General features: G+C 37.3%; 3 protein-coding genes across 3 annotated transcripts in view; 2 read left to right on the plus strand and 1 right to left on the minus strand.

Moving 5' to 3' along the window:
• Window positions 1-28: 28 nt before the first annotated feature.
• rcvrnb (recoverin b) lies at window positions 29-3,338 on the minus strand. Its single transcript, XM_064323038.1, has 3 exons — window positions 1,854-3,338; window positions 1,284-1,395; window positions 29-944 (listed from the first exon to the last, which is right to left on the minus strand). The coding sequence occupies exons 1-3, from the start codon at window positions 2,232-2,234 to the stop codon at window positions 826-828; spliced, it is 612 nt and encodes a 203-aa protein (XP_064179108.1). The 5' UTR covers window positions 2,235-3,338; the 3' UTR covers window positions 29-825.
• A 177-nt stretch (window positions 3,339-3,515) lies between these two features.
• pts (6-pyruvoyltetrahydropterin synthase) lies at window positions 3,516-8,251 on the plus strand. Its single transcript, XM_064323037.1, has 6 exons — window positions 3,516-3,837; window positions 5,454-5,533; window positions 5,696-5,718; window positions 6,374-6,430; window positions 7,067-7,137; window positions 7,239-8,251. The coding sequence occupies exons 1-6, from the start codon at window positions 3,776-3,778 to the stop codon at window positions 7,360-7,362; spliced, it is 417 nt and encodes a 138-aa protein (XP_064179107.1). The 5' UTR covers window positions 3,516-3,775; the 3' UTR covers window positions 7,363-8,251.
• Window positions 8,252-15,335: 7,084 nt separating this feature from the next.
• LOC135248415 (myosin-16) overlaps window positions 15,336-25,389 on the plus strand; it is a 53,985-nt gene continuing 43,931 nt past the window's right edge. Inside the window, exon 1 of the mRNA XM_064323040.1 lies at window positions 15,336-15,501. Within this exon, the coding sequence (XP_064179110.1) occupies window positions 15,418-15,501 (84 nt within the window). The 5' untranslated portion in view covers window positions 15,336-15,417. The remainder of the gene's footprint in view (window positions 15,502-25,389) is intronic.

Consider the following 25,389-nt stretch of genomic DNA (forward strand, 5'->3'; position numbering starts at 1 on the left):
ACTTAACAACTTTAATTGGAATGGCATTTGTTAAACATTAATTGCAAGGGGCAACTAGAGCCACTCAATTCACCAAAAAGATCACTCTTGGGATATTTGGGATTAGCATGTGCATTGTCAGGCAGTGACAGTGTTCTGGTGTTTGAACAGTACATCTGAACATGAGTGTTTCCCAGAACAAATTTATACAGTCTTGTAAAGTCAGTGTCATGTTATTTGCAAGTACAGCCTGGGGCAAATGAAGAACTGTAGGGGATGTAGCATTAATTCACAGAAAAAAATGGATCCCTTTGGTATTTCAGCTCCTTTTATTTGAAAATTCATATGAAAAATAATGTTTTATTGGAGCTCTATTACATTCTTCAGTATGATTTTTTTTTCTATCTAGGTAGAAATATCTACATTGTAAGAAACAATATAGTACTAAGGCTGAACAAAAAGAGATATGTCCAGCTTTATAATGAAGCTAACATGGCATCAAGCATTAATAGTAGTTACAATATAATAGTGACTATGCGAAAGGCTACAGTGCCTCTGAGAATATGTATGCTATCGTATAAGGATTACGTCAATCTGCAGCTTGGGACAAGTGGACCAATGATAATGAAAGGAATGCATGCACTGATCTCAGACCAGCAATGACCCACTGACTGATTTGACCTTAAGAAGATTGTTTGATACAATGGGATTATTAATGAGTCAAATTCCAGAAGGTTTTCAATTCTCAAATTTGAAAAATATAAAATTCACACAAGCAGAAGCTGTATATAAGGAAAATATATACGGATAGTAATATAAATACTAAACAAAAACTATTTCTTAAAGCTATTGTTTTTTTTCCTTTAGTCTTTCTTGAACTTTCTGGGGTTTATCAAACTGAATCAATCTGAGAATGTCCTTGTTTCCCATGACTCCTTGAATAAACTCCCCTTCAGTTATTTTATCTGAAAAAGAATAAAATGGGATAGTATTTTACAAAGTGGAATACCGAACATGATAATTATTATAAAGTCTGCAATTATTAAGATTCAGTTTTACAATGTTCAATATGCGAGTATTGTATGCAATTGGGATAAATGTGTACAATGTTTATTCACGAAACCAGTTCTGGATTTCAAATGTTTGCATGACTAACGACTAAAGCATTTTGAATGACTAACCCAGAGCACATGTTCAGTTTTCGCTACATGTGCAGTTCTTGCACTTACACAAACAATATTGCTTCTGGTTATTTTTGGTTTCTACCAATTAATAATAATAATAATAATAATAATAATACTTGCCATTTTCTTTTTTTCCAAAAAAGTCCCAAATTTTCTCTGTTCTCTTTTCTGGTGTATTTTCATCATCTGGAAGGTACTTCTGGTCTTCTTTGGAGATCATATTGAATATTGACTGTGAAAACAAAAACACTGTAAAGGTGAACTGAACTAAAGCAAAACAAATTGCATAGAATGGAGGATTATGATGACATTGACATTTCCACGTAATTCCCTCACCCTTCAGAGTGACAGCAAATAATAAAATTGCATTTGAGAAGGAAATCCATAAAGACATTTACAGGACTTAAATATTACTGGAACTCATTTTGCTGTGTGCATTCATGTCAACTAACAGTGAAAGCGCAATTAATTCTGCATTGTTTTCATGATAGTGATCCCACTATGTACTCTTGAATGTGATTATCTTTAATCAAAACTTAAAATTGTTATTTGGTATTGAAAGAAGCCATAGATGTTTCAATGCTTTTACTGATGAGGACTTTAAGAGGTTTTATGGACAAGAACATTTTGCTGAATTCACTGAGAACTCAACTTAGATAAAGCCAGATAAAGGCTTCACATTTACAGTACCTTGACAATTTCCTGGATCTCATTTTTGCTGATAGTGCCATTTCTGTCAACATCATACAGTGCAAAGGCCCACTCTAACTTCTGCATTGTTTTCCCAGATGAAGTGAGGTGGAGTGCCACTATGTACTCCTTGAAGTCCAGTGTTCCATCGCTGTTGGAATCAAAACTCCTGAAAACATGCTGTGCATAGGCTTTGGGGTCAGCATCTGGAAAGAAGCTGGCATAGATGCTTTCAAACTGCTCTTTACTGATCCTGCCACTTGGGCACTCCTTAAGGAAGGTGTTGTGCCAGGCACATAACTCCTCCTCACTGTACTTGGTGTTGCGTTTCAAGTCATCCAGCAGATCCCGTGACAGACCTCTGCTTTTGCTATTTCCCATTCTTTCAACCAAGCCAAGAGACAATTCACTTGCCTGAGATACTTGATGAGACACAAACTGCTCTACACATCAACCATTTATATGCAGTACTGAATGAGATTTTGGATACCTCCTTTTTAAATCAAGTCTGCCTTTGCTAATAATTAAGAGGATAACCATGTCACACGTTTGACATCTTTTGGATAGAGGTGGGATTACTTTGTGAGGTCAATACCCTGTAAATTTAATCAGACATATGTATTATACAGCAGGGGACTAAACCTGAAAGTCTGATGAGTGCTAGGCTTACCATTCTTAGCTAACAGTGGGGAACCTCTTCATCTCATTTAATACACATTAATTAAATTGGTCAGATATTTTTAGAATGTCATTTGATTGTTTCATTGCCATTATTTAATATCTATAACTTAATTGGTTCAATTTAATATGCAGAAATCTGTGTTGTACCATGCAAGGCATGCCATTAGTTTAAAGTGTATGATTACAATACATTGTCTGACTCTATACCAGTTTACCCACTGCACAAGCAGACTTAGACTACTTTGAGAAAATAACATTTATAAATTTTAAACCTATACATTTCTCTGCTGATGGTTGTTACTGAGTAAGGCAACAATTATTGAACATTTTGTAACTCCCCAATACATTAATCTCATGCCAATAGCCTGTGCTATTTTAAGAACATATTAAAACTAACTCTGTATTGTTTACCTACCAGAGAAACGACCATACTGGCTGTTACACATTAAAATACAGAGGCAAGACACTTAAGAAGACATAGGCTACTGCTGAGCTCCATAAGGGTTTCTACTAAATGTGAAGCCTGTTTTTTTGTGGCAGCCTTATCAATAATGGGAAGGATTAAGAATGAAATGCGCTCAAAGAATGAGAAACTATGAAATTGAATCTAAATTGAAGGTGTGCCCTCGGGGATTTGTAATAAGACCCGTGTTTTCCATTATTCTTCATTATTATGCCAGCAGTAAGAAGCCAATGTGGATTTAAAAGACTGTAACAGTCTCAGCATTACGTAGCCTATCACGTCCTCTAAAGTATTTTAAAGAACCGTTGTATTAACAAAAGAGCTGCTGTTCAAACATTTTAACATGCAACGAATTAATGTATGCAACACCTAGTCGTTTTTCTGAATGAAGTAGATCGTGTAAATTCACCCCCGACCCTGACCTAGTTGGCATTTTGTACTGTCTACGTCAAACGTTCATTGATTTTGTACAGATCTCCGTTTTGAAATGTCCAAAAACCCTGCGCCAAGAACAACTGCGCCCTGACTCTTGAGAGTAGGCTACTTTGGCGAAACCGTTTGAGCATCCATTGGTTTCCTAGTAAAGTATACGAAATGAAAGGCGGATTATACTGCAATAATAAATGTGTGCGTTGTGCGTATTAAGAGGAGTAACCTGGCCATATGACTAAGCATATTCTGCCGAAGGACCTTGCGAAAACCAAAATAAAGCATCCAAGTATAGCTAACCTCATCCATTTACACAGCACAGAAGGAAACATTTGTCAGAAAAAAGGAAATGGAGCGTATTGCGTGTATAACCCGCGTTCAAAGTTTCAGTGCCTGTCATCGATTGCACAGGTAAGGAAAAAGCATATCTATGATTTGTAACCAGTTAGCTTGTTAGCTACTACTGCCTCAATTCCACCGAGAACTCTGCTTAATTTGCGAGCTGTACGCAGCAGGTTTACAGCGCTATATGTGATTACACTTTCCTATAACTGGAGCTGACGGCTCAGCTCAGCATGGGAGAAAGAATACTTGTTGCTGTCAAGGTAGTTTTTTTTAGCTTGGTCGAACCGGGCTCTGTTTCACGTTAGTCTCTTAAACAAAACAATATAAAACAAAACACGACAGCACTCAATAAATGTGACGTGTGCTGTATCAAAGTGTCTCCTAAATTAAATGTGGGTTTACTTTTGAACTATGATTTTATAAATCAATCTAGCACAACCATTTGGGATTACTGTCTGCACACACTCTGTCTGGTAGTTTAGAAAAAAGGGGAGATGTATCGCTCGCCAAAAACAGGATCACACTCCCTATATAGACACGAGGAAAGTTAAAAAAAAAAAAAAATATATATATATATATATATATATATATTGAAAGTATCGATCGGCTTACATCATGTAATGGTTACATAGTGTAAGATATGTATGAGGGTAAAAAATAATTTTGTAACAGTGGCTAACCAAACAGGCTAGATAGCTAGCCACCTAATTGTGTTCAGCGCCATGTTGTTTGGGTTAGATTGTGACGTCACAGTAATATCGCTCACAGGCAGTGTGCGTGTGTTTGTCAAGCGCTAACCAAAGGTTCTTTGTTTAGTCAAAAGAAGGGGGCCTTCGGGCAATTCCCGGTTTTTAAGTTTGTTCTGACCTGATGATTAGATAGTTGTGCTTCTATGGCAAGCCCTTTTAACATTTAGCAGTTTCGCTTGGCTATCCACAATTACATTTTTGATATCTACACATACTTTTTGACATAATTGTAGTAATTTATAATTTGACAAGCACGAATAATAATTAAGACTGCCATTGAATTGATAAAAACGGTGTTGAAAGCTACATCGAATTGAATAACGTGGTAGTTTAAGCAGCGGTGAACTAATAAAAGCAGTAGTTATTGGATCAAATTGCATCACATTTATTAAACTGCTAGTGAATAAATAAATGTCATTCAATGAAATACGATGATAAAATAATTTGTTCATTTTATTTTATCACTGAGGGATTATTTAATTTGATAGGATTTTAATACTTCAGTATTTCAGTTAATTGCAGTTAATTTAATGGAGTATTTAATTTGATTGCATTTTAGTTGATTCAACATTTAATTGCAATTTCATCAATTCAGCATATTTAAAATAATATTTGTTACTTTCAACCCTACTTACACATACATTACAGTGCTTCCAAATCTCTCTATAATCTCCATAATCTCTGACAAAAACCCATGCAAATGAGTCAGGTTATGGACCACACAGTAAATGTGCAGTGCTCACAACTTAAATGGTAAATTTGTCAAGTGTAACATAAATAGTAATGTTGCAGAATCAGCATCTGTTGTAAAAGCTGATGAGAGGAATACCTCTTTGCAGGTGGTAAATCTCTTACATTTTCATTCATGGCCATTCTGTAATGCATAAAAATAATCCTGATTAAATCTTTATTTTCACCTCTGTTACCCTTCAGCAAGTCCCTGAGTGATGAAGAGAACAGGAAGATATTTGGAAAGTGTGACAACCCCAATGGTCATGGGCACAACTACAAAGGTCAGTCACTACTCACCATCTTTGAGATATATACATTATTTCTTATTTCCAGTATGATTTGAATTGTGTATGTATTTTAATATGTATTGATAAAGATAACGATTTTCTTCTTCTGAAAACATGATTTACGTATGTTAATCAACAATTGTCTGCTTTTTTCAGTTGAAGTGACCATACGTGGAAAAGTAAGTTGTGTACTGACACACTGACTCCTATAAGAAATTCATAAAATATTTTTAAATGCATATTTCCATAATCATAAGTTTCATTCAATGACTGCGAATATATGGTTCAACAATAGTAGAATCCTATGCTATCAGAGAAATGTGATTTCTTTGGTATTTGCTGTTCTATTCTTTCTTAAATAATTAAATAATGTCAGTGGTGTAACAGGGTTATATGCATTGGTAAATAATGGACGCATTATATAGCTTTCAAGCTACATTGATCTTCATTTGCCAGAGTTGGTTATGGTTAGTCTTCTCAGGACTACAGCAGGGGTTGACCGGCAACTAACTGCAACATCGGTCTTACCTCCTGAGCTATATCACCCATACTGCACCATTACTGCATGATAATTCAATTATATCTTCCTTAACATCATGTAAAATAATTATTTTATACCCTCATCAAATCTAACAGTTATTTGAAAATACACTGGCAACTTGCAACACATTTGACCATGGCATAAACATAGTTGTGTGTTGTCCAGCATGAAGGCATGTGGTATGTCTTCTTACCAGATTTGATGATTCGATGCTGATTAGAACTGTTAAACTATTATTATATGGGCAAACAGTGTAGAACCATGTTTTGGGGCTGTGGTCTGTTTTTTGACAGATCGACCCCATTACTGGCATGGTTATGAACCTGACAGACCTGAAGAAGTATATGGAGGTAGGCCACTCTATAGTACGTACAGGCAGGGGTGAGACTATGTAGATCAGGAGTGTCAAATGTCTTGGAGAGCCAAAGTGTCTGCAAATTTTTATGGTTTCTTATGAATTAGTGCTCAGTTTAGTCCTTGCAAGCAACGTGTTTGAACTCTTCAGCCAATCAGTATCTTTTTAATTCATAATTTTAATGTTGTAACACAACAGACACATAGCCCTCCAAGACTGGAGGTTGACACCTGATCTGGATCAAATGGCTAGCTATGAATGTTAGAGAGAGGGTCATTCATTTGGAAATGGACTGTGAAGTTCTGAATGGGGTATGGTATACTTGATGATCATTAGTTTAGAATCTAACGGGGGCTTTGTCAAAATGTCCATTTTATTGTATTTATGTAATGTAATTATCACCGCTGAAACACCTTTTCTATAAACCTATAAACTGCAACATTTACAGTGCACACAGTATTTGGGGCCAAAGACATATGACAATATGCTGGAATAAACCTAGATATAGTATCTATCACACTATTATTTGTATTGTCATCTGATAATGTTATTTTTTATATTTTGCTCATGTTTTCTGCATTCACCTAGAATGTTTTTTGTGTTTTGTTATACGCTATTCATTTTAATTCAGGAGGCCATCATGACCCCCCTTGATCACAAAAACCTGGATAAGGATGTACCCTATTTCGCAGACGTTGTTAGGTATGTGCTTGTCTCCAAAGTGACTGCAAGTTTCTGTTTTTGCTTTTACATGCATGATCTCTGTTAAAGTTTAATGCTGTTTTTTCCCCATATATGTTTAGTACAACTGAGAACTTGGCTGTGTACATCTGGGACAGCATGGAAAAGCTCCTTCCACCAAGCTTGCTCTATGAGATCAAGATACATGAAACTGACAATAACATTATTGTATATCGTGGAGAATAGTTGCATTCCAGTATTTGGAATCAGAATGAATTTTTGGAAATGAAAATTATGAAGGTTCATTATTAAATGATGGCATTTGCAAGTCAGATAAGGCTTAAAGTTTCCATTTCTTTTTTTCCAGTATCGATCAGGCTGATCATTAATCTTTGCTGTCTGTGGTCTGTGAAGTGCAGCATCTTCCCACTGATTTACATCAGGATACAGTGTCTCTGTCTACCTAATTTCAGTGTTTACTTGTTATTCTGTCAATTGCATAAAATAAAGTGGTATAATAACAGCAGAGGGGGCTAGTACTCTGCCCCTGCTGTTCGTTTTGCTATTTGATTTACCAAGCATAGATAGCAAAGCCTGTCATTATTGGCAAGAGTTGTTTGCTATAGAATAATGAGTGTAACAAATCTATAATTATGAACACCAAAACCATTTGTAAACTGAAGACAAGTCATATTATTGTCTTGGACATTCCAATTGAATTAAAGCAGTTTGTTTTTATATTCTATAGCCACTAATCCTGTGATCAAATTTATTTATTTTTGTTTGGTATAAAGGATTGATGATGATAATGATGATATTCAGGTGTTAAACGGCTACCAAATACATTTGAAGAAACTAGCGAAAAGTACTAATGTATGCAATTTTAGAAATAGCTTTTAGGCGTAAGCAGAGATGTTATTTCATTTTATGCTGCACAATTTAGAATAACCGGCTGATATTTTGCAGAATTTTGCATATATATGTTACTGAATTGAGACCCTGAAAAAACTGGCTTGTAATGTGATGTGGCTGCTTGCCTGCTATCAGGAGTACTTCTGTATCAGCAGTGCTTTAAGTGTTGCTGGTGTCAAAAAAAAGTTAACGTAAAAACAATATAAAAAAGCTTTTCCCATAATTGTTTTGCCTCGTCTTGTTCACTGTCTATAATTTGGATGTGTTCCCAACTGTGTATATGGGAAGGTATCATATGCATCAGTCTTTTCTGTTAAGGGACTTTTGTGTTCTCAGTAGTATGATAATATAGCTGACTACTTTATATTCATCATATTCTTGGAAACTGCATTGCATTAGGTTTTGTCCTAACTGTCCACTGATGCCAGCAGACAACCCAAAAATGAGAACATCCAAACCCCCGTATAATTTTTTGCTGATTCAAGTGCATCAATACCGTTTCTCAGAAAAATCATCACTAGTTTACCATATTATTATGCTGCATGAATATGTCAGTTGCAATGTGAAATTACTTTTTTGGTTCATTTTTTCAGAGAAAAGCCAGGCTCTGGTGCTATTAAGTGCTTGTAAAAGTATCTCAAGGAGCTCCTGAGTAGCACGCTCCCAAACTGGCACTAGTGCAAACTGCTGTGGCAGTCGTTGTGGTTAAGATCCACCCCACTGACCCCCAAATATGAGGGCAAAATAACCCTAGCCAAAGCTGGAGAGCTAGTAAGTGCTATAGCTAAGGAAACCATAAGGCCTAACTGTAGGCATGGTGCATGTAGGGAATAGAGAAGACAATGTAAAATTGAGTTAAATAATTATATAATAATTTAAAGAATATCCATATAATGTTGCCATTAAACAGGAAAAGATGGCCAGGTGCATACTATACTGAAAACATGTAATACTCCCTTGACATTACAGACATATTTCTCAACACAGAATAAACTTGCTATGTTCTGTTTGAGGACCACAGCGTTGGACCTTCTGGAGACTGTAGCAGTCCTCCTCATAAATCACATGACTGGTGTCTCAGTTCAGTTTGACCCCAAAGGATTAACCAATTTTAATTGTTGAAAGCTTTTATGCCTCAAGATCCAATAAGAGCAACTGGGATAACATCCAGCAAGCCTGTCTTGTTACTATGGATACATGGATACACAACAACTATAAATACCTTTCCAAATGCAACCTTTGCTATTTAAAAAGACAGGTAATAGCACAGACCTAAGTCAAAATTTACCTGTGTCTGCATAAGGTATTTGCCAAAGCCAGTAAGTTACAGTATGAAGGATGGAATTACTGTTCTGCTCAAGCCACAACTGTTTAGTACTGCTGAATCGCATTGGGCACTCACTTGTATTATAATTTTAACATTAATAAAATAATATATTTTTATTTTGGTATATAAAATGTATTTTAATTATCAATCTATGGATATATACTGAAGCACAGACAATCCAGTACCTTTATTATTGATACAATAAACCACCTGGGAGGTAAACTGTCAGATTCTGGTGGTAATATGATGAGCCTAGATGAGCTGGACAGCCTTTTCTCATGATCATCCATTCCTACAACATTCTATCGAAATGGCAGTGCTGTTTATTACCTTTTAAGGACTTCTCCAATAAAGCAGTTTCAGCCATTTCTTAGATTCTCCCAACCGTCAATTGAGCGCAGACCACGTTCGGATTTGATTCACTGCTATCTGCCATAAGTATCATGGTATTGTCTTCACGGACTTAAAATTCAATACATTTTCCTGTGCGTTGTCTTACTATTCATAATAAATTTCTAACTTTTTTCTCTTTTCTCTACTTTTGAAATTTGCCTGCTCTTCGAAGGCTGATTTGCATTTATACACCTGCACCTTGCTATGTCAGACATGTTATGTTAATGAAGATTTATGGACTACCCCAGGCACAGGGATTGGGGAGGAATATACAGTAGCACATAGTTTTCAGAGAATAAATAACAATCTGATGATGTACTGTGCTCTCATCTGCAACTATTAAGAGTGGTGAGGGAATACATCATAAATTATACTTTGTGGGTCCTGCTACTTTCATAGGTAAAAAGTGAGATTCTGGATTACTTGGATAGCCTTACACATTTTGTGCCTGCTTTTCTTTGCTTTCATGTAAATGTTAAAAAACAATGCAATGTGCAATGGTTTCTATCATGCTTCCAAAATTAAAGCTTTTCATCTGAAGTGTTTGTCAGAATTTGCTTGATAAGGGTCTATACCATATTAAAACAATGTTGCTACAAGAATGTGAGACCAAATTGTGACCATGTGTCAATCAGGATGTGGTTTGCAGCACATTGTCTACTTTGAATTCACTATTTTAATTGTGATGATTACATAACATATAACAACACAACAACACATCCTATTACTAACAACACACCCTATTAATTTATGTTCGCTTGCAGGCAATTATTTTCTTTAATGAATAATGGTTATCTTTAATGAAGAACTGCTTATTATATTATTTGTTAATTTTAAATAAGATTTGAGAAGGTTTTTTTTTCATCTGCAAGATTTCACAGACAAATGCAACACTGCTCATAACATTTCTCAGGGTTACAACTGTTGCTGTCAAAATAGGTTGTGTATAGTACATAATTGTAAAGATCATGGTGTTGAATGCCAGAAAGTACTGTACTGGATGTGAAGACCCAAGAACAGATGCTAGTTTCTCAAAGTTATAATTTATGTCAGGAATGTATGAAGCATAAAGTTTTGTTGACACAAACCTTTAATTAATCAAATTCCAAAGACATGATGTGTCACATAACTGCACACACGGAATGATTAGCTAAGAAAAGACAGCATAGAGAGAGGTCTGTATATGTACACAACCCTGCCATTACATTCAAATGGAAAGGAGTAAAATTATAGCAGTTACTTGGTAAAAGCCTGTTATTACAATGCTGCCTCATAAAATGTGGTTTGATAGTACTTTCCTAAAATGACAATCGATATGCCATGTTATGAACCACAACAAAGTTCAGCTGGCCATCACATGCTTTTATCCTGGTCCCTTTGTCCTGGAAACAAAACAACAATATACCTGAAGATTAAAGGGGTCAAGTAACACACTGACAACAAATACAGAGCGGCACAACACAGACAGGTAATAAGCTTGGAATTTATTAGAGTGACTAGGTAATCATTTGTGAAGATTCCTCTGTAATCTCCTGTAGAGTGATATCATGTTCGATCAGCTCATTTCTGCGGAATGAACACATTGAAGTGATTGCTCAAAGCCTCGATGCTATATTGCTTCTACAAAATACAGTCTGTGCACACTTTTCAGGTAGAGTGGACAACTCAGAATGGGAAATGTGCTTTTGAAATGATTATTAGATTTTTTTCTGGAAATTTCAGCAGCACATTGCAAAGTGAACAGACAGCGTTCTGAGGGACATCAGGAGATGTGCTGCTTATCATTAAATGTGTATGCCCCTCAAACAAAGGCACCATTCATTGTGAATGGCCGTATGCCAGAAAACCATTTTACCATGATAAGCTGAACCAGACCAACAGTAAAAGGTGATACACAGTAGTCCCATGTGTGAGTAATTTTCAGTTGGATTCAATACTCCCAGTGACTGTGTTGATTAGCTGATTAATGAATGCAATTAATTAATTTTTTTTCAATAGAACGACAGCTTTGGAAATGTTTTGCAGGTGATTTGTGCGAAATACCTGCACATGTTTATATGATTATGCGTAACAGCCAACACAGATATATATCATCTGGTTCATTACTCACTGAACTAGTGCAAATAAAAAGTCAGCTTGCAATGTCAGCATAAACCAGCACCTATTTCAATTGTCCATAATACCCCAGACAAATACACAATATTGATTTATGTGTATTAATCATAGGCCAGCAATATTTTTTGTGGTGCTGAGTAATTTATTATTCCGATTCATGATAGTGCCAGGACTTGGGGCCAAGTTTTATTCACATTTTTTGTTTGATGAATTGTGACATACCCAATTGTAAGTCATTAGGCAAAAGGTAACTTCTCTGTCATTGACTTCCAACAGCATGCACTGTCTTGCAGAATGAACCTTGAAGAGGATGTATGGTTTTTTGTGCATTCCCTTTAATTTTATCTGTTGTACCTGTGGGTATTGCATTACCAATGTGTATCCATTCTGGTAATGCAAGAGGTCTTTCAGGATCTTACTGATAGACTATGGATCACTGCACTCAAGCTCTTGTTTAACATTACATTTGAAAAGAGTAACCGCAAACTGATTCATAAGTTCAGTTTCTGTCTAAATTTTGATGTAATATTTGGAACTGCACAGAAATTACGAGGATCCTCTGTACTTGTCTTGTACCTCACAGTGATAGTGAAGCAACAAAGGTCCTATAGTTATAAGACAGTGACATCATTCATTTTCTCAAAATCATATGTCCTTCTCCATGAACGGGAGGACGGAGTGTGGCACAGTGGGTAAGGAACTGCGCTTGTAACCGAAAGGTTGCAGGTTCGATTCCCGGGTAAGGACACTGCCGTTGTACACTTGAGCAAGGTACTTAACCTGCATTGCTTCAGTATATATCCTGCTGTATAAATGGATACAATGTAAAGTGCTATGTAAAAAGTTGTGTAAGTCGCTCTGGATAAGAGCGTCTGCTAAATGCCTGTAATGTAATGTAATGTAATGAAGACAGCACGTGCTGCAGTGTGGCTATCTATCAGTTCATTGTGGGTTCATGCTCAGGATGTGTGGCCTTTGTTTTGTGCACTGTCAAATTACAAATGGAATGCATTTCACATTTCATGACTGCCATGCAAAACATACAAAAAAGGAAATGTTTGTGCAGAGCATGTATTTTTGTAAAAAAAAAAAAATTTTGTGAGGTCTTCTATAGTATAAGGCATAATTGGCAGTGTTATGAACAGCCCAATGCCCAGCTGGGACCCTCAGGGACAAAATGACTCATAATCCCCTAATAGAAAAACTTTCAATCACTCATCTCATGAGTCTTGAGTCCCAACAAATTTAAAGATTTAAGTCAATGTCGAAAAGAGGTTTGATCACTTTATTAAAGTCAGACAATGCATGGAACCTTCAGAGGTGTCTCCTTTTCACTTATAACACGGTGACGCTCAGTTTCCATTGGTGTACTGACTGAAACTTATCTGCCTCTTTTGTGGCCAAAGGCTTAAAAGTGCCGAATGCATGGAGCACACCCAATCATTTTCCATATCTTACGCAAACATATTTTTCCTCTGATATATTGCTCCCTGTAGCCCCTTTGCCAGTTTGATGAAAAGAGATCCTGTCAGATTTTGCAAGGTTGGTTGGGTTCAGACAAGGATGGAGAACTGTAGGAAGTCTAACGATTGTGGCTTATTTCTAAAAAGCCCCACTTCAAAGAGAGCATATTAATTAAAGCATACTGTAGAATGCTCTGCTGCCTTGCAATTCCAGGCACTCTAAAATATGCTTTCCGTTTGATTTTACTCAATATATATTGTTTGGTAAGGTCCTTCTTACAATAAGTCCTTGTGAGGGTTTGCATGTTTAAGTTACTAGCAGAAAAATCTGTCATCAGATCTGTCATCTAAATATAAATACTGTATGAAAAACATGCCCACTTTTTGCTTTGTGCTATGGTAGTTTTCAATGTTTATGCTAGTAATCAATTGCCAAATAATTCATTTTTATGAAAGTGCCCAAAAGTAGTTATCATTTTCTGAAGGTGTTTGACATGATGCATTAATACAAGAGGCTTAATGCAGTTCAGCGGCTGATATACTCATCTTTCGCTCCTGGTAAATAAAACATTGATGCAGTCGCCTGCAGACACAACCAATGGTCCAAGATGCTTGATAGAAAATGGGCTATGCAACTCTGTCACATAGCTCCATATGAACTCTGACAATATATGAACATGTAGACCATTGCGTGCTTGTGAATCAGTAACTATAATACCTTGTTCCTCTTTAAAACAACATTTTGTCTTGTAGTCTCTGAAATTAAGATATTTTTTCAGTGTCCCTTACATTTTTTAAGCTTTATTCTTTACATTTACAATTATATGAATGGTGAACAAAATCGACCTATAAAAATTAAGTTTGGTAACTTTTTAAATAAAATGAATTTAAACAATGATAAATCTCAGGGTGTAGTGCATCAAACAGATTATGTTTGATGGCAAGAGTGTGATAATTTATACAGTGGTAATTAATGAGCAAACTCACGAGCACAATGCCTTATACAATAGCCTTTTACAAAGTTAACAAGTAAAAGTTTCATAAAGCATTAATGATCAATTATTATTTTTTGAGCTTTTCTGTGCTTCAATGAATCACATGCTGCTAAGATTCTATCACTTTCCAGAAAAGTGCAACAAACAAAACAGATGATAAATTTGCTCCTGTCACAATGGTTGCCTGTCTGGCTAAAGAGAATTTGTTCAGCTGGCCTTGTTGGAAGCTTGTGTTTCTAATAAACTAAAATGAAACTACAATTACATATTATAATATGTAACAGACTGCATTTTACCCCTCAAATATAACGTTATTCAGTAAGGCATTGTATAAACCCATGTTCCCTTCATTAGCTTTTAAGTTATTTTTTAATGTGCAGATTGTAGGTGACAGGGAACATTCATTCACGCCTGTCAGCACAAAGCCTCCCACTATTCTGCGCATACTCCCTTTATTCAGAAGCATGTATCCTTCAGTGCTGTTGGATTTAAAGCTGTTGAACTAAAACTAAATTAGAAGGAACAGTCTTTCACACTGGGTATGTTCTGAGAAGAATTACCTTTTGTCAATCTTTGTAGTCAGTTGTGAGTTAAATTTGCAACCAAGTGTCTTATTCTGGTATTTAAAACTAATATGTGTCTGGAGAAACAATTAAAAGAGGTCATATGACTGACATGAGCAAATGTAAGTTAAATAAGTAACTGCTGTCTATAAATCTTTGAAACAAGATAATTAACATAAAAACATGAGCACTGTTTTGAATGTCTTTGCTTTTTTTGTGTTCAGAAAGCATGAATGCCAAGGATCCCCATATTCCCTGGGGAGGGAACAGCTTTTGAAGGGAGGGGGTTAACATCCATGCTTCAGGGTGGCTCTCGCTCCACTGTGCTGAGGACAGTGGGTGGTGATGGTTGAGCACAGAGGTAGAGGGGGGAATGTTCAAGCTTGTTTGTATTTTCTTTTTTTTTTACTTAGTTCCCTCCCATTCTGCCTGTGAGCATTAGTGCTGAAGGGTCAGGTAACAGGGCTGCTCTTCACAACCCACGCTTCCACGCTGCAGGAGGACAGGATGAGGGGCTGCTCCTCGGCCTGAGGATGGACAAGAAAGTGTGCCTGATCCAGACTGACTTCCACCAGTACCGGCCCACCGTCACCATCCACACCAAGCCCCTGGCACACGTAAGGCTGAGGCATTCTCTGTTTTTCTGTCTCTCTTTCTGCATGTCTGCCATCCCTCCACACCCCTCTGTACTCCACCACCTACTGAACATTCAGAACGTCTTGAATCCTCTCCCAGGTTAGGGGAGGATTTCAATTAAACTGCTGTCTCCTATGGAAGAAGAATAGGCTTCTCGGTGTTTATCTTGAAAAAAGCCTTTTAAGACAAGCAGGTACTGCACTGACTGGAGCCAGACTCACACACACTGCCTAGGAATGCAAACATTGCTACAACTGTCAGTCTGGTTTAAGCAGGATGAGGTTGTCGGGTGATAACTGTCAGATGCCACAAGCCAATGTTGTAAGAGACTAATTGTGTATAATTGGTTGCTGTAAAAACTAAACTAAATTAAAATAACTGTTTATTGATTAAACACAATAATGGGTTTAATATTGTTAATTCAAATAAAACATTCGAAGTTGTGTTCTTTCAGAAAACCAAGCTCAGTGTGATTTTAGTGTGCATGCTGGGCATTGCTGTTATACTCTGATTGGTTGGAGGGCCAGTATCACATGATCTGTGATGAAAGATCAGTAATGGTTCCTCTGTAGTGGAAATGATGCTGGTTCATTTATGACATGACTGATCATGACAAAATGTTGTTTCTGTAGTACAGATGCATTGCATTTAAGATGCGATCAAATACAGCTTTTGCTGCCAGTGTTGTACCGATTGAGTTGTCAGGTATCGTAATGGTGTTTTTGATAAGCTTCCGATAGCACGGTCTTACAAATGGGCCTGCTTTTACTAGCCAAATTATTAGAATGTTCAATATATGCAATGATTCGGGAAAATGGAAAACGTCAGTGCATTTGTGCTAAAGCAGATCAGAATTTCTGATCTGTCATGAGAATTGAATGTTGCCATAACGTAATGGAATTTCAGTGGTTTCAGTGGAGCTCAAACTTGGCCTCAGAGGAGTATTTATAAATTCTCTGTATGCATGGGAACTCAGTAATGTTTTTACACGAGGTATGGAGCAGACTGACTCCTCATGCATGTCCCCACTTTTCCGGTTAATATATTTGAGTTTTACCATGTGGCAATTGAGGGACAAAAGGTTACTGGAAGTTCTGCCCCATGTCTTCAATTACGTTTTTATATCTCACGTGGATTGGGCTAGCAATGCATAGTGCATACATTGGTAGGCCTTCTGAGGTTCTAGCCCTATATCTACAGCAAGAAATCATACCGAAGTACATGCCTGAAGGACCTCAACCAGGAAAAGTCTCACCTGAGTAAACACAGGCTGACCCATGCAGCTGAGTTGTATTGACAGCCACTTGTCAGAAAAGAAGGGCTACCTGTCCAGATCTTTAACAAATGACCAGTGTTGTTCTGTCAATACCTCAAAAGATATTTCACCAAATGGATCATTTGAAATATGAATACATACACATACACTGTCAATACATTATAATGATAGTGGAATTTAAATTGAATAGTCAAGGCATTTGATAAAATTAAGAATCATTGATTTACTAGTATGGATAAAAGTAAGTCTTAATTTTATATTGCAAATTCAAACAAATCCACATTCCTCGGTCAGCTGTGCTAACAGTCATGTGAAAAACATTCTCACATACGTTTTGTATCTACATTGCCTCCTGATTTCCTCTATTATTGCATATTTGTCACACAGCATAAGAGAGTTCTGCAGATCCACGCTCACACTGTTTTGCACAAGTGCAGTAGTTGGGCATGTGATGCTAAAGGGTACAGTGTGCAATGGATGGAAATCAAAGTTAGTGTTTACTCATGGGTCATGTTCAGCAGTATTGAGGCAACATTTTGACCTAATGCTGTCTAAAATAATGACTTTGATTTTAAGCATGACTATGTAGCCTTTTTGGGTTCAGAGTACAGTATTGGGTGGGGATGCTTTGGATTAGTAAGTACATTGTTCTGACAATTACATTACATTACTGGCATTTATCACACGCTCTTATCCAGAATAGTCTGGACGAACGCATGTACTTTCTGGGGCAAAAGGGAGGAGTCGCCTGCCGAAACACACCAGCGAAACGGACAAAGCTATCGAGCTAACCCAAATTATCTGATAAAAACAGAATTATGGACAAATTCAAAGAAGATTTTAATTCTGTTATATCACAGACTTGCCAAATACATGACGTGACTTCATTGAAGGACCTTCGGCGCGTGTGTTTGGATACGTTGTTATCAAACAGAGATGTACTCGCTTGCTTGCCTACAGGATTTGGTGTGGCCTACGGTATGCAGTCTGATATCAAATAAATACCCAGAAAAATGGCTAGAAGAAGCAATGGTCTTCATTGTTTGCCTGTTACAATCAATAATGGAGGAGCAAGTGGAATTGTTGAACCTCGAAACGCAGACTCTGCATATCTCGGTGATAAACTTTGATGGTGTGGTCGGTGATATGACGTTAACATTAGCCATTTTCCCCAAATAGTGTCGAACTGATGCAAGTCTGTGTAATGTTTTTCCGGTGCACGTTTCAGACCTCGCCTGGCCAAAATTGAACCCAACATACAACTATCCCGGAACGGTTGCTTCCTTCGTTTATGCCTAGAACGTCAAGGCATCGGCCAGGCTCTGTTGAACGAAATGAAAAAAGAGACTGGCTTGCGAGGCTAATCCAGAAGGACTTACACAACGTTTTAGCATTTTTTACATTGCATCCATTTATACAGCTGGATATACCCTGACGCCATTCAGGTTAAGTACCATACCTTGCTCAAGGGTACAACGGCAGTCTCCAACCTGGGAATCAAACCTCAACCTTTTGGTTACAAGCCCAGTTCCCTAACCATCATACTACACAGCTGCCACCATATCATTTATTTCAAAGATGAAACCTTGGTTCTTTTTTTGAATATAGACTAAAAATGAAATGTGTTGCATAGGCCCTTTATATATGCAAATTTTATATGATCACATTCTCTTCTTTGGTAAGATGACAAAAAACAAAGGGCTAATTTACATTAAATATTTTAGAAAACATTGGGCACCATTGCTTTGGAATAGAGCTTGTTTAATTTTTGTGAGATAAGATAGCCAATATTGTTTGTTATAACTTGGCCTCATTTTGACATCAATCCTTTTAACTATATTTTGCTAGTTTTATTTATTGGCTTATAGACAGTGATGTATGTGTGTATGTATGTGTGAGTAACTTGCAATTTTTGTACACTGAAAATGTGTATTTGTTGAGATGTCATTTCAAATGTATTCAAATGTGATGATGCACATACAAGAACTTGCATGCCAAATGAGTAAGCACCTGAAGTAAAAAAAAGTGTCTTTAAAATTAGGTTTAATATGTTGCTCAATATTACAAATGAGTCAAATGACATTGTTGGTTGTTTCAAGGCAGTCTACTTTCTCCAAAATACGCTTCCGCTGGATTATCTTCTAAGAAAAAATAAGTATTGATGTGCTTCTAGTGTTAAATCGTTTCAAATGGAACTCTAATATGCAGTTTACTAAGAATGTTTGCCTACACTAGTATCACTGTCGTCTGCCTTGTAGCAGCCTTTTTATTACTCAATTGTAAATTGTGTAACCAACAAATTATTTACAAATTAAATTGAACGGTATGGAAAGCCACAATTCAGTTGGGGCCTGTAACTGTCAGAACCAATGGCAGACTGAGGGGGGCTGTTGGAACTTATGGCAGGTCGGAGGGGAGAAGTTTATCAGAATGGATCACGTACCGGGGGTGATTGAAATGCGAATTCATTACAAACTACTGGTAAATTTCTTCAGACTTATTATACTGTCTGGGTGGGACCACAAACTGGACATGTACAAATAATTTGAAAACCGTAAATCTGGTAACCATAGCTGTGCACCAGTGACTAGACATGAGGCATCGAGGAATTTTGTGGGAAGTTTAGACTGGTAGCACAAAAACTAGGCCCTTCAGTGTGTAGGGCTGCATACCATTCAAGTAACATTGTAGAGCCACAGGCGAGGCCTACAGTCTTTTTTTTTCATTTCTAACAGTGTGGGACATAAAGCAATGGTTCAGACTGGCTGCAATAAAACAGGGACAACTATCTGAGAAAAAGTAAACGGTTAGAGAGTAAATCAACGCCTGACTTGTCTTGTAAAAACAGTCCAGATTAACTGATATGTCTGAGGGAAGGGACTAAAGAGTAGTTCAGCTATGATAAGATCTCATCAACAGGACCTCTTGGAGTTATCATTACATTACATTACATTACACACATTTGGCAGACGCTCTTATCCAGAGCGACGTACAACAAAGCGTATAACCATAACCAGGAACAAGTGTGTCGAAAACCCTAGAGAGAAGTACCGTTCTAAGTGCAGGGAACAACCGCATAGTTTAACTTGGACCCTGTAGGTTAAACTGATTAACACTAACACAAACAAGAACAGGGACAACGCAGTCTATGCAAAAATACAAGCAGTAGTTAAGGCACAAATCAGTACCAGAGTATACGAAGGGCCATTTTGGTTATCAAAACCACTGAATTCTCCACAACAAAGCTGGCAGGGAGGGAAAATGAAAAATAAATCATATCTTTGCTGAAGGCCAGCTGTGAAGCAAAGCTTTTATACTTTGATAGGTGGTCAACCACCTTCTGTGAGAGTGGAAGGATAAAGAGTGATGTCACTGAAACACCATGATATGGAGTGTGTCCAACAGTCACTCTGCTAGATCATCCAGCGTCATTTAACACTCAGCCCTCAGCCTTCAATGACCCCAGCTGGAGAAAACTCACAGGTTTTTAACTACTCTGAAAAAGACCTGCTATTCAAGGATCTCAAATTCTGTTTCTAAAGTTTTTTGGTTTTGTGGTTTCTTTCCAATCACTAGCCAATTTGTCTTGATGTTTGGTTTCTATAGCCAATTAGTGATTTAAGTTAAGCAATTAAGTGCTTAAACACCAAAAACCAGAAAACACTGCAGCCCACATGAGTTTGAGAACCCTGCTCTAACCTCTTTAGTTTTAGATATAAACTGTGACCACCAAGGCAAAACACATGCATTTGATTTGATTAATTAAAGGGAACCCTGCCTGTTAAGACTTGTAGGGTCACATGTGTTGTAAATGCCCACAACTATGGAAATATGTTGTAAAAACCACACTTTTTAAAAAAGTTATTTTTTAAAAACTACAACTTTTAATATAAATTTTGACCTATGGAGGTCGCCATTATTTTAGAAGTGCAATGAACTTTGGGTAGATGATGTAAAATGGTTGCACTGGAGGTTAACTCAGTTGTTTTATCCAGCAGTTGCTGTTATTAATAATGAAAAATATTAATACAATATCACAGAATTTGTGTGTGATGTGATACATGGGATATCTGTCAATAGGATTCAGTAAACATCTTAGTGTGTCAGCACGTATTATCATTAGGGATTATGCATTTAAAGGAGGTATTATCACTGGTTTAAGCTCATATCTTTATTATATATAAGTTATATAAGTTATTATTGATCCACTCGACAATAATGCTACGTCAATTAAATTAATGGGGATGATGACACATTTCAGTTTCACCAAAAACGATAGTTTTATCCATATGGTAAGTGACTTTGAAAGGATGCTGCTAGAAAGCGGAGCTCTTTATGATATGTGGTGTGGGGATGGCTGGTTTAAGCAGCCACACCTGCCCTGGGTCAAGCTAATTAGACCTGGCCAATTGGATAATTGGTTAAGAATCGGATAATTGGCCAGGCTAATTAGACCCAGGAACAGGAGTGGCTGCACCTGTGCGTAGTGAGGTAATCACTGCGCACAGGTTAAATCTGCCATCCCCACCCACATCAGGAGCTCTCTGTCATGACAGGGTTTTTACATCTGCTCATTTGGCGTTACCGTCTTGCCAAACCCTCGTGGAATAAATGTGGACTGTTTTAACATCATCTCCCTGTGTCTCTGTGCTGGAGGGCCCCAAGGAAAGCCACTTCGGTGGCCTGTGGCAGGCGTGTTTGCCACATGATACAACAGACAACTTTTCGGTCTCTGTTGGCATAGGCGAGCAGTTTCCGCACAGACACCATCTCTTACACCTACTCTCGTCTCCTCCAATCTTCGTAGTTTTGATTTATTTGATGATTTGATGAGAGATGGTCTAGGTGCTTTCCTCCTGAGAATGCCCCACTCTGGCTCAAATCGAAAAGGCTAAACAGAAGACATTTTCAATGCTGCTCAATGGACAAGAGCAATGGACCGAGACCACATGCAACCATTTGACGTCACTACCTAGAGTGCATTGTGATGGTAATAACAATGGTGACCAATGAGTTGAAGGATTTAATTTTTTTTTTAATAACTAAAATCTTTCATGTGGTTTTTATAACATATAATTGAAGGCATTTACACCATATTAAAGTCTCAACAGGTGGGGCTCCCTTTAATATTTACTTTGCATCAGGCAAATAAATAGACAATGAGTTCGAGAACAAACCAAAAGGGTAGGGACAGAAATTTTATGGTGACACCCAGAATGACAAACCTGGTAAAACAAAATGTTTTCTGGAGATAATTTTTTGAAATTCTAAAATTCTCACCGAAAAGCACTTCAGTTATGGAGCCACGTTAGTTGTCAAAACCATCTTTCCAGAAAACTCACCTTTCACACTCAATTTTGAAATGGTTAGAAAACTGAATTTAGTCAAGGAGATGCCTTACAGGGTGGTAGGGGGCAGCTCCCTTCCCCTCCAAGGAAATAATTCATTCTTCAGCTACATCCCATATTACACGCATTTATACTACAAATGCTTTAAAGTGTCCAGTGAATTCTATGTCTTTTCTGCTTTCTCACTGGAGTGTGTACAATTGAATTAAAATATTATCTGTGGTTGTTTAAATGAGATGCTGTGTTAATTATGTAATGATTTCAATTTAAACAAATTACTTCTTAAAACTATTTGGGACCCATTGTGTTCAGGTAAGGTCTTCCCAAATATTTACTACTAATTCTCAGATCAGGTATCATTTTATGTAGGTTTAATCTACAATTGCTAAACTATTTTCTTTTTTTTTAAAGATGCATTGTTGCATTTAGTGACTTGATTTATACTTGATATATAGTGTACCCTGTAATCTGGTGCATATCTCTAGTATGGCAAGACAAGAAGGAAAAATACCCACCTGAGCTCAGTGTTAAAGACATACTATGCAGGATTTTATATTTGAAAATGTTATTAAATAACTATGCTAAGTCATATCTATGATGTACAGGCAATCTCAGTTTTTTTACCTAATTAGCCAAATTTGTGCACCTTTTACCTGTATTTGTTATTCTAAAATGTGTTCAGGATGTTTCTGGGCATGGTACTCTTTTCAGTGTGGGGAGGGGTGGGTGTGGCTACAGAGCCTGTGGTTTGGGGATCAGATTCCGACAATGTGTTTATTGCTAGATTGTAATGGCAGATGATAAGAAGCCTGAATACAGCGAAGCAAAAAGAGAAGCCAACAGGGCTTGTTCAAAAACTAGAGTCAACCTTGGCATTACTTTTCTTTGGTGGTGTCAGCTGAAGTTCGCCAAGGGGATGGAAAGCGACGCAGTGTTGGTCTATATTCCGTTGTACCAGTGAGTAACGACGCAGCTAGATGCCCAAGGTTGGGTCATTTTAGCATGGAATTCTGTTCTTCTATCAAGATGTCTAACCCCTGTTGAGGAAAATGCAGATTTAATCATTATCTTACATCATTTATGAATAATCGGTGGTGTTTCCCTCAACACCCCCTTTCCCCCTATGGGAACTGCTGTTACTGTTTATAGTTGCAACTTAGCTAGCTCTGCAATTCACCTGCATTTATTTCAATCAGGGGAAATTAATTTGATACAGCATGCATGTTATCTAGCTATTATTAAAGTTCAATTTGATCTTGGGTCAAAATGGACTCAGAGTATGTTTTCTATCATGGGTAGCTAGCTGGCCTTCTACTCCATGAACTGCAAATATACTGTCACAGCAATGCCATGTTCATTCAGTTGAGTGCCAGTGTGATAAAATGGGAGCCAACATAGCTTAAGCACAACTTATTTTGTGCACACTCATGAAATTGAATAAAAATTGTATCAGCCCAGTGTAGAATGGATACTGTGCTTGGATTCTAGAATACATGTTCATTTTCCTGTGATGTCATATAGCATGGTGTAGCTCAGCTAGTTTGCTAGTGAAGCACTGTAAAGGTGCGGTGAAGCAAATGCCTTGTAGCAGTTTACCATGACAACACTCACTGGCAATATTGAACTGAAATAAAAAAAATAAAAAAATAAAAAGTTTGCCCTTGACTAGGGCCGATTTTGCCTTTAGCTGACTGGTAACGTGTTTGCCTATGACATTTTTGAGAGTGAGAGGCCTGGGTTCAAATACCACTCCGGACTCAGGGGTGGTATTTGAACTCAACGCAATGTAAGCGTGAGATGAAGTTTCAAGCATCGCAAAGAGGGGCATAACAGGATGAAGTCGTTTTCTTAGATTTGTGCTTTTTTCCACTTAGTCTCTAACAACTGTCTTGGATTTCCCCCTTGAGGACTTGGGTTTATTACCTCCACTTGAAGATAAGAATACACGTTGAGTATGTACAACCAGGACGTGCATTTGCAGTGAATTGGCTTGGCATTGTCATTTGCATTCACGTACTAGCATTGGGTATGTTTCAGGCCATTGATGCAGTACATTGTTCCCAACACACGCACACATATGCATCCACACATCCAACTGCTTCACTTCATGTTTTCTGACTGTAATCTTTATCGTAAACACTCATTTTAATTAGGCTACTTTTCCGAATTCTAGTGCAGCGTCTTATGCATTAAACAACAATACATAATTATTCTTGAACACTTTTTCTTCATATTTCTGTAGTCGTACCGTGACACATTAAACAACAATAATTGCTGTATTCTTAAACACATTTTTATATTTTTATCTTTACGGACATCATCAGGTGGTTGCAGGTGGAATGAAACGACATTGGTGAGGGCTGATTTCTATCATCTGGCTTTGCTTTGGTAACTGAATTTTCACTTTTATTGAAGAAACCTAGTCTGTAATGGACTTGTTGTAGCCTATGTAAATTCATTTTGTATTTTGATGTGTGAGGTTTGATTCTTTGCATTCAAAAACAAGGAGTAGTAACCTGATTTTACATGAAATCTACAAATCTACTGTAAGGAGATTTATAGAAATTTGCCCTTTATCGGACCTCTAAAAGAAAACGGATTGTTTACTGTGCTGACAGGGAGTCAGCAAGTGTAATAAATAGATAGTTATCAGTCGCAAGACATCTGATTGGATCAGTATTATGCAGAACTTGGGTTCTCCATAATACAGTGTAATCATGTTTTGTATTGTTGGAGTGCTGATGTCATGGGGAACTAGTTGGAGTCTTCTCAGCTACACAGATTAACCCAGTGTAATATTCTTACAGAAATAGCACAAGCAGTACTCATTGTTGTACCCTTTTGTCATGATTGTGTTTTCATTTAATGACTTGGGGTTTTTCCTTGTATATAAGGAGAAAAGTGCAAAGTTTTGGGGAGACTCATCAACACAGTCTCCTACGCACATAAGCCATTTACATGTATAGCCATCTCACATTTTGCACCATTGTATATCGTCATTACTACTGAACACACTGAACAATAAACTGCATTAAATTTAACCCGGCATTCCTCCTTGACTCTTAACACTGCAGACTTCACAGTTTAAGGTCCTAACATACACATAGAACTCAGGACTCTGAACCCTGTAGTCACTCGCCTATACACTAGTGTCGTAGCAGGATACACAGTTGAATTATGCAGGCTACACTAGCCAGAAATACGTCCACGTCTTCCAAGTTAGATAGTGATCTGTATAGAGCCAC

The sequence above is a fragment of the Anguilla rostrata genome, chromosome 2 (genome assembly GCF_018555375.3).
Source record: "Anguilla rostrata isolate EN2019 chromosome 2, ASM1855537v3, whole genome shotgun sequence".
Taxonomy (NCBI): Eukaryota; Metazoa; Chordata; class Actinopteri; order Anguilliformes; family Anguillidae; genus Anguilla; species Anguilla rostrata.

Excerpts from the sequence above, each read along its gene's own strand:
- rcvrnb (XM_064323038.1), bottom strand. The coding sequence starts at position 2,234 with ATGGGAAATAGCAAAAGCAGAGGTCTGTCACGGGATCTGCTGGATGAC. Across the intron at positions 1,396-1,853 it reads AGATCCAGGAAATTGTCAAG|TCAATATTCAATATGATCTC; the intron begins GTACTGTAAATG and ends TTGTTTTCACAG. Across the intron at positions 945-1,283 it reads TTTTGGAAAAAAAGAAAATG|ATAAAATAACTGAAGGGGAG; the intron begins GCAAGTATTATT and ends ATTCTTTTTCAG.
- pts (XM_064323037.1), top strand. The coding sequence starts at position 3,776 with ATGGAGCGTATTGCGTGTATAACCCGCGTTCAAAGTTTCAGTGCCTGT. Across the intron at positions 3,838-5,453 it reads GCCTGTCATCGATTGCACAG|CAAGTCCCTGAGTGATGAAG; the intron begins GTAAGGAAAAAG and ends GTTACCCTTCAG. Across the intron at positions 5,534-5,695 it reads TCATGGGCACAACTACAAAG|TTGAAGTGACCATACGTGGA; the intron begins GTCAGTCACTAC and ends TGCTTTTTTCAG.